Here is a 10,000-nt window from a genome sequence, read left to right as displayed (position 1 = left end):
TGAAATACAATATCAGGGACTAAAATCGAGCAATCAAGCAGAAGTTCCTGAATTGGTGAACACTTTCTTCATTGAGATTGGACCAAGGCTTAGTCGAAATGTTTCGAATGTTGATACCACCTACAAAGAGTTTCTTTGTGGAACTTCTAAGGAGTTTGTCTTCAAGGAAATTACATCTGCTCATATTTAGTCTTGTCAATGCCGTTGCCTTCTTAGACTTAAAAAAGGCTTTCGACACAGTTGATCATCATATCTTATTAACGAAATTACAATATTATGGATTACGCGGTTCCTGTCACGAATGGTTTACTTCGTGTTTAAACAATCGTACCCAAACTTGCCAAATTAATTGCTCAATGTCAAACCCAAAATTAGTTACATGTGGTGTTTCCCAGGGAACAATTCTTGAACCTGTATTGTTTTTACTGTATATTAATGACCTACCTAATTGCTTGCATTTTTCACAACCTAGAATGTATGCCGATGACACCAGCCTAACCTATGCCAGCGCAGATTTAAAACTCATAAATGACTGCGTTAACGACGATTTAAACAAGGTGTATATATGGCTATCGGCTGACAAACTGACCCTTAATTTGACTAAACCTGCGTTTATGTTAGTTGGGTCGAGGCAGAAGCTATCAAAGCTTTCTGAAACTCCTTCTTTTATGATAAACGACCATCCCGTGATGCAAGTGTCAACGGCAAAATCTCTTGGAGTGCATGTTGACCAAAACTTAAGTTGGGAATGCCACATACAGAGTATTTGTAAAAAGATTGCTTCTGCTTTGGGTGCAATTAAAAGAATACGACATCTTATTCCTTTTAATGTATTAATTAATGTTTACGACAGTTTAATTCAACCGCATTTTGATTACTGTAATGTCGTATGGAGCAACTGCGGCATTGGTCTTTCCGATAAGCTGCAGAGGCTCCAAAATCGTGCAACCCGTATTCTAATGTCCGCCAATTCTGATTGTAATGTGGACGATTTGTTCCTGGCACTGGGTTGGCGTAAGCTTAAACACCAAAGACAAGTATCGACAGCTATTATGATGTATAAAACCGTACATGGGATGACTCCCGACTGTCTAACATCTAAATTTGTATCTCGTGACGAAATAACTTCTTATAGAGCGTTTTCACTCACGTGGCCAGCATCTATGCTAATTTATTGGAACAAAAGAAAGCATTCACATGAGAAAAGAGTTTAACTCCCAGAGGATTTACTGGGTACACGAACATGGCCGTCGTTTCATTGTTTTGGAACACCAATATGGCCGCTGTGACGTCATGTGAAAACGCTCTATCGATTGAGGAATACTGAAAATAAATTAGTCCTTCCACTGCCCCGCACCAATTATTTAGAGAAAAGTTTCTTCTATAGCGGAGCTAAGCTGTGGAACAGCCTATCCCATGACTTAAGATCTGCAGATTCTTTATATGATTTTAAACGCAAACTGTGTCGCAACAGTTTTGAATGAGATCATACATTAATACAGTTTTACACTGCATCCTTGAAAAGCAGCTTTTGTAAATAGTTAGGTAGTTAAAATTTTATGAATATATTTTCAATCAGAGTTAGTTTAGTTAGGCATAATAGATCTTAGATTTTTTGTACATGCTGAAGGAATTTTAACCGTGTTTAAATAAAGTTATCTATCTATCTATCTATCTATCTAATTTAACATTACATCTCCAAAGTTTACCTGCGAACGTCCTTGTTTGCAATGTGACTCGTTGGACGACGGACACAAAACTCTGTCGAAGTGGGAGGTCCGAAAGAGTTTCCAAAACTACTCTGCCTTAACGTTAAGAATAGTCTTCCTTTGAGTTACTCATATCTCTCTGGCAAAACGACTGTTTGACCACTCCACGTGAATGGACCAATTTCCATATTTTAGAATTCAACCTCAAACAATTCGATTCTCTTGGGAATAAGCATTTCTAAAGAATTTATTAAGGTAATTCCCTTGAAAATGATGTAGTATCCAGATTTTTTTATGTCCTCACCCCCTCCCCTGACCCCCGCCCTTTCAAGACTTCTACAACTTGGGCTTAAAAGGAAAAAATTGGCGGCAACGCCCCTGATTGTCTTAGAGAACCAAAACTGTATATCGGTTGCCGACACGAAGAACTAGGTTATAAAGGGAGGGGTGACTGAGAGGACTACAAAGTAAAAAAATTTCCAGACATCAAGACATTTTGAGGAGCTGACAGCTAAATAAGAAAGCTAACTAGCCGAGCTAACTAAACTGGAGAAACTCAGAGTGCGTTTCTTTATTAAAATCTAAGATCAAATAAAAAATCTGGATCATTAGAATTTTCCGTTAGGAAAAGAAACGATGTATCCAAATGTGAAAACAGGTTTTTCAACAGGTTTTTCCCTTCAAAAAGGGATAAACGGACGACGGGAAAACTCTACAATGCTCTCTGGGAAAGTCCTTTCCCTGGGGACACTCGCGGCATGCGAAAAGGCGCGGAATCCCTTTCGCCTGTTGAATACCCTTGAGACAACAATTGTACATAGAACTTGGCTCCAATGTAGAGGTTTAATCCAAGACGTAACCAGGATGTAACCGAAGAAATTCATACAAAGCACTTGTATTTAAGCCTAAGCTAATGATGCGGTACAGATTACATCATAACTCAACGAGTCAAAATAACCGAATACAAAAATCATTTCTGAACGACTATTGGTGGAAATGGAAGCTTGTACTGAAACATTAATTACTTTCAAAAGTTACACAAGTGGATAACGGTTCGTCACAGGTTGATTATAGCTCGGAGGCTACTACTATCATGACTCGACAAATAAGTTTACGCTCAATAAATATCAACAGGTTGTTTACGGTTTAGAGAAGCTAGGACTAAAGAATAACGAATTTCTACATTGGCTTTCCATATTTCTATCAGCGAAAACAAAATAACTTAATAACAATACATTCTCTTTTCACATTCCTCCACCCTAAGTTTCAGCTCTCCTCAGCTGAGTGGAGAGGAAAAAAAAATGAAGTTAAAACTTAAAGAAGTTGAAGAAGTTAAAAAGAAGTTAAAGATAAAGTTAAAATCTTAAAGAGAAACAACAAAAGCACAGCGAATAAAACTGGAACCTTGTATTTTGCGTTTAGTTTTGAATTTTTTTTAATATTTGTTTTTCTGGTTTTTGAAATTTTGTATTTGATTTTGTGCCTGAACCGCGGCATAAACCGAACTAGCCTGAATATAGGGGCCTCGGGGGTCCAATTAACAAAGCAATAAAATAAGCAAATAGAATAGAGTACGCTAACTGGAATTTGTAGCGTTTGTGCAAAGGACACTTCGGGAGGTCAATTCATGTGGCTTCTTTTTTTTGCAAACTTGCGTAGAGCCATCTGGCAAGCGTTCACGCGGTGTCACAACAGGGCTGAAGACGCCGTGAGAGAGCGCAGTTAACACCACATGTTGCTTTGAATGCGTATGACTAATTTAGTATAGAACCTTACCCTGTTGCTGGGGTTGTTTCAATTGCCTAACAAGGTCTCACAGGTTCTTACACTGTCCTAAGAAACCAAATCGCTGTGTATCGATTGCCGACACGAAGATCCAAGTTGTAAAGGAAAGGGGTGACTGAGTTGGCCAAACAGTAAAAAATTACCAGAGGTCAAGACCTCCTTGGGAGCTAAGCTCCACAGGTAAATAGCAAAGCTCACTAGCCGAGCCAAAAAAAATGGAGAAACTGAATTAAGTAGTCGTATTTATACGCAGTTAAACAAATGAATTCTGCGACAGGAAAAAGGGGTACAGTAAACGGCAAAATTACGACCAACTTGCAGATAAAAGGTGCCAACAATAGAAATAAGAAAACTTGATATTGAAACAAAACGCAGGCGAACAAGCCTATGAAATAGCAGTCCTACGCATAACTAAAAGCGAGTAAATGTAAACCTACAAAATTAGTGATTCAACCCAGTAATTGAATAAGCAATTTGACTACAAAATTAGAATTGAGACCTTTGTAGACAGTAAGAGTAAACTGATCAGCCAAAAGAATAAAAACTACAACTGTGTAACTATAATAAGAGCATTAAAAACTATATCATATTGTCAATAGGCACGTCTAAAATGACTCTGTAAAATATGGTATAATAATGAAAATAAGAATTGACTACTGATTCCTGATGTCCTTCTCAGGTGACTACTGGACAAGTTACTACCGCACAAGGTGTGCGCACGAATAGTCTTCTGAAACAATCTACGAAAAGTACACTTCATTTTGTTTTCGGAATAAGGAGTTCCTACGCGATGAACGTTCCACTTTGTATTTGTTATACAAAAAAACCGTGGGGAGTTCAACTTCAGATAGGAACCGCTTCACTGCATTCGCTTCGTACCTATACAACAAAAACAGCAAAAAGAAACGTTAGCAAGCTAGTAAAAGAAAAGGAGAGTGATTTAAGCCGGCGAGGTACAATATTCTAAATCTGTTAAAGCAACGGATGATATTTAAACTGGTAACTTCATTCTACAAAGAGCCTTATTGTAGATTATTGATACTTTCATGCCGTACATCCTCTATGAGGCCCCCCCCTATCCAATAAGCGCCTCCCCGCCAATTTCAGGGAAGAAAATTCTTTCCTTTTAAGCCCCCCTCCCCCTATTCTTAAATAATAGACGTATGGTAGATGAAATAATTAATCATGATTGTAACACCTCATGTGGACTGATCCCGTATGCTTTATTCACGTCCTGGAAGTTCAAATTTGTTTTTGATCTTCGGCTGCGCGACCTCCAATTTCATACGCTCCAGTTTTTCTACTTTGGCTTCGGTCTCAATTCGGAGTAGAGAATCGATAGTCATACTATGACCTCTGTTGCATCTCATAACCAACCACTCATCAAAAATACCAAAATCATTTTTCCACCCAAAGCACCATACCTGGAACCACTCCTGAGCGACCACCGTTCGTAAGTGACCGGCAAATATTGGCATTTTAGGTGGTCCCTTATGGCAGGTTCTACTGTAATTTTACAATGGAACGAACTCAAACAGAGCCACCGACACTTTGTAATGTACAGAAATGTTCTTGTGTTCGACTGCCTAAAATATCCTAAAGTCATGACCTGTGATTGGCAGCTTGATGTTAAGTGGCACCGGTTGAGTTCGTTGCCTTATAAAAATTTTGTTTAAGCACGTAATATGATTCCAGGTTTAAATACATTCCAAAATACCTTGCTATTTATTTGATGCCCTCAAACTCAAGCGTCACGTCGTCACCAATGAGAACAAACGGTGCCCAGTACCTCACTGCACTAAAGCGGTCAGATTCTCTCATGGATTTCATGGCCTCATTCAGAGCCTCACTGGCACTTCTTCCATTGACTAGTTGTCGGTAGAAAAATTCCATGAACTCCATCGTAGCCTCGTCGTCAATCGCCCACAGGGACACCAGAACAGAACGAGCACCAGCACCCAAAAAAGCACGTGCGATGCCGACCACACCCTCAGATTTGACCTCTCCTCGAGCACTATGACAGCAACTGAGTACAACAAGTCTTGCCCTAATCTGCGCCTTTAAAACATCCTTCATAGTTAAGAGATAGTCTTCTTTGACTGGAATCGGGGATGAACGTGTTGTGTTGGGGGCCAAGGCAATTTCTCCTGTTTCCATTTTACCGTGAGCAGCAATGTGCACCAAAGCAACCGAGGAGATACGTCTCAAAACTTCATCTTTTGTTGCATGCTTTCCAACGAGAGGTGCAGTTTGAAGTATTCCCCCAATCATCTGCACTTCCTTTTTGGCGTACTCTAACTGCATTAATTTCTCTCCTTCATAAATTACCTCTTGAACCCACGGATCGCCGACGAGAAGGGCGCCAGCCTTGCTGTACCAATCTGCCGGACAATTTTGGATTAATCGAAGACTATAAAGTGAGGGAAGTAGGCGAATTCTAAACGTTTCGCAAAGGTACTTGGATTTCTTCTCCATGAAAGCAGCATAAGGCGTTAAACACAGAGGGCCTTGTGGAACAATCACGACTTCATCGCCATGGAGTAAGTCTCTTATAGGATCTATAACAACATTGTACAATGTTTGTAATGACTCTGTCTCAAAATATGAAGGGTGAGAACTTGGCGTACTGGGGGATCTTTCTTCCGCTAGCTTTTTATCGTTTGGGTTTCCTAATGAGCGATCTTCACAGTTAACATCAGCTCTCACACCTATTTCTTTCCGTGTAGTCTCCAATAGAGACTCAAAATAGGTTGTGTCTGAGATATCGATCGGAGTTCTTCTAGTTTTGATTTCGTTTCCTTTCTCGTTCACCCAGAGAACTATTCCTTCCTTGTTGATACCAATGAAAGCTGTATTTGGTGGCAGGTAACTAAGAATGTCAGGTGTTGTTGCAGAGGGTGTTCCTATTTCTGGACGTAGCCCTTTGAACCCATACTTGAACCCCAAAAGATCGTTTAAAGCTTGTGCGCGTCCATGATCAGCAGTTAAAAGTGCCTCAACGACTTTATCTTGCTTAAACTGCAGCCACCATAGCCTCGAATAACTAACCTCGTGCTTACTTCTCAGGCTAATCTTCCATTCGTCATTAGATATGAGATTTCCCCTGATATTTTCGAAGGCCAAAACACTGTCTTTATAATAGTGAACGGCTTTCTGAAAATCTCCAAGACTGTCATAGGCGTTGCCAAGATTACAGTACGCTTTTCCTTCTCCTGCCCTGTGTCCCACTTCTTTCGAAATTTTGAGGTGTCGTTCATGGTACTCTATGGCTGTCTGGAAATCTCCAAGACTGTAATAGGCGTTGCCAAGATTACAGTACGCTTTTCCTTCTCCTGTCCTGTCTCCCACTTCTTTCGAAATTTTGAGGTGTCGTTCATGGTACTCTATGGCTTTCTGGAAATCTCCAATATTTCTAAAGGCGTTGCCAAGATTACAGTACGCTTTTCCTTCTCCTGCCCTGTCTCCCACTTCTTTCGAAATTTTGAGGTGTCGTTCATGGTACTCTATGGCTTTCTGGAAATCTCCAATATTTCTAAAGGCGTTGCCAAGATTACCGTACGCTTTTCCTTCTCCTGCCCTGTCTCCCACTTCTTTCGAAATTTTGAGGTCTTGTTCATGGTACTCTATGGCTTTCTGGAAATCTCCAAGACTGTGATAGGCGTTGCCAAGATTACCGTACGCTTTTCCTTCTCCTGCCCTGTCTCCCACTTCTTTCGAAATTTTGAGGTCTCGTTCATGGTACTCTATGGCTTTCTGGAAATCTCCAAGACTGTCATAGGCGTTGCCAAGATTACCGTACGCTTTTCCTTCTCCTGCCCTGTCTCCCACTTCTTTCGAAATTTTGAGGTCTCGTTCATGGTACTCTATGGCTTTCTGGAAATCTCCAAGACTGTCATAGGCGTTGCCAAGATTACAGTACGCTTTTCCTTCTCCTGCCCTGTCTCCCACTTCTTTCGAAATTTTGAGGTGTCGTTCATGGTACTCTATGGCTTTCTGGAAATCTCCAATATTTCTAAAGGCGTTACCAAGATTACCGTACGCTTTTCCTTCTCCTGCCCTGTCTCCCACTTCTTTCGAAATTTTGAGGTCTCGTTCATGGTACTGTATTGCTTTCCGGAAATCTCCCAGACTGTAATAGGCGAGGCCCAATGCGTGCTGTAAATCTTTAAGGCTGACAAAGGGGTCGCCAGTATTACCATTAATAGCTGTGGTTGTCATATTTTTTTTTTTTGCTGGCTGTGCTATTTCAGGTCAGCCACATACTGTGGTTTCTTTTTTTTGCTGATACCATTTCTCTTTTTGTGCGATAACGAAGAGGGTCTGAAAAGTAAAATTAAAAGCTGGAGTAAAAGCTTATTTATTAGCTCCTTTACAATTCGTTATGGACTTTATGGACTGGGGTCGTCTTTAAAAAAGGAAAATATTAACATTCGTATGGTAATAATGATCGAAATTTAAAAAAAACAACAACAACAAAGAAACAGATCTACCATTGTTTAAACATGGTGTATATATAGAGGATATTATATGGCCGCGCGGAGATGGGAAAATTCTCTTCGAGTGTTGAAAAATATTTTACTCGTTCGCTGCGCTCACTCATGAATATATATTTTTTTTAACACGAGAAGAGAAATTTCGCATCTCTAAGCGACCATGTAATGTTCTATTTATTATATAAACACCAATAAAATACCTACAATTTTACTTAAATAGTTTTTTGGTCTCAAAGGTGCGGTTTATTATGAAGCTATAGCAACAATGACATTTTCACATGTGAAGATAACATGTTATTTTCACATGTGAAGATATCAAGTTTTCGCGCGAAAGCTCACTTGGCATTTCATTGGTGTTTATGTAATAAAAATTGTCTATCTACTCATTCTATGTTCATTTACCTTCCAACGACAAAATTAAATTTGTTGTCAACAAACTACAAACCGGGCCAGCGGAAACATTTCAGAAAATTCAAATTTGGGAAAGTGAACTTATTTCTTAGGGTTAACATCTCTGGGTAGCGGAATACAAGTGTTTAGCAATTGAAAAGAAAACCTATTTCTTTACCACCAAAACACCGAAAAAGTTACAGGTATTTTAAGCTTCTGGGTTTTCGAAAAACTGTAATAGTTTCACAGATGGTTCCAGCTCAAGTCCAACTCGTTGCAAAAACCTGAGGAGTTTTCCTTTTTTCCCTCCTATTTTCTTAAGTAGATCTATAAGTAGGATGAGCATGATCGTCCGAGGGCTAACGTAGTACAAAATAGGACTGTTGCATTGACGTTGACTGACGCGCGGTAATCATCTGAAGAGTCAAAGTGAGTTGTATTACGTCAGTTGATGGTACAGTCGAACCTCCATGTGGGACCACCTCTCGTAAGCGACCACCTCCCATAAGAGACCGCCTATCCAAAACTCATGCACCAAAACTTTCCCAGTCAAAGCCTTACAGTTGGAACCTCTAGTAAATGACCACCTCTTGTAAGCGACCGTGACCACTTTTTGGGCCTGAGAGTTTAACGATTTTCCATTGTTTTTAAGCTCTAGTAAGCGACCAAACTCGACCACTTGACGCATTCTCTGATTCCTAGTTCGCTGTGTGCACTATGCTACTTAGAATATACGACATGTACGAAGAACTTTAGAAACAACATTGAACTACATATGGCGTAACTTATCTTCCACAAAGTAGATGTACCCAGACCTCTTCTCGGAAGAGGCCCCCTGTGGTTCGATTCTTGTAAGTGACCACCTCCCGTAAGCGACCACTCAGTCTTTGCATTTTGGGTGCTCGCTTACGGGAGGTTCGACTGTATTGAACTCTGATTATTGATCTGATTGGACAATTTCGTGATGTTATTGGTCGTCTGTCAGTTAAGTAGTGATTTTATTATTGGCTATGAAGACACGTAATGTCATTGGACAGTTGACTTTCCATCCGTCTATATTGTCACAGTTAAACAGTCGTTTATGTTAGTCCAATTGTGGGTTGTCCAGTCATTCTTTCATAATTAGTTTTGCTTGAGTCTGTCAATAAAGTCGTTTGTACGGTGCCGGCAACTGTTGACTACGATTCAATGACGTTTGTTCTCAGTTAGTAAACCAGATTTCTAAAGTGGGTCGTTGATAATAGTCTGAGAATACGTAATACAAGTCGCAGTGTCGCAGTCGATTTGATGTTTCGTCTGTAAATGGTGATCAGCAATGTGATTGTTGACGTCACCATTTCTCGTCGCTCGTATTCGTTCGGTCAGTCGCATGCTAAGGTTTCTGCCGGTTTCACCAATGTAACTAGCCTGGCAGTTGCAGCATGATCTTTAATACTGCTCCCTGTCTGTCCTCCGGTTTGTCTTTGTCCTTGACATTAGTGTGCAACACGTATGTTGTAAGGTTGTAGTATACGTGCGATAGTTTCACTTTCAGAGGTGCCTCTGATGTACGGTATAGTCGACGACTATATCGTACATCAGAGGCACCACTGAAACTATCGCATGTATACTACAAAAAACAGC

The 10,000-nt window shown here is 40.1% G+C and overlaps 1 protein-coding gene across 4 annotated transcripts in view; it reads right to left on the bottom strand.

Annotated features, from left to right (window-relative positions):
- Nucleotides 1–2,533: 2,533 nt before the first annotated feature.
- The window catches only part of LOC140923199 (uncharacterized), a 28,092-nt gene continuing 20,625 nt past the window's right edge, over nt 2,534–10,000 (bottom strand). For all 4 annotated transcript variants that reach the window (XM_073373276.1, XM_073373279.1, XM_073373277.1 and 1 more), the window contains 2 exons: nt 5,212–7,814; nt 2,534–4,373 (listed from right to left, as the gene is read on the bottom strand). In XM_073373276.1, the coding sequence (XP_073229377.1) occupies nt 5,220–7,712 (2,493 nt within the window). In that variant the 5' untranslated portion in view covers nt 7,713–7,814 and the 3' untranslated portion in view covers nt 2,534–4,373; nt 5,212–5,219. The remainder of the gene's footprint in view (nt 4,374–5,211; nt 7,815–10,000) is intronic.

Source organism: Porites lutea, chromosome 13, assembly GCF_958299795.1.
Source record: "Porites lutea chromosome 13, jaPorLute2.1, whole genome shotgun sequence".
NCBI classification, from domain to species: domain Eukaryota; kingdom Metazoa; phylum Cnidaria; class Anthozoa; order Scleractinia; family Poritidae; genus Porites; species Porites lutea.
Note: the sequence above shows the minus strand (reverse complement) of the source record. Positions and strands in the feature narration are given on the sequence as shown.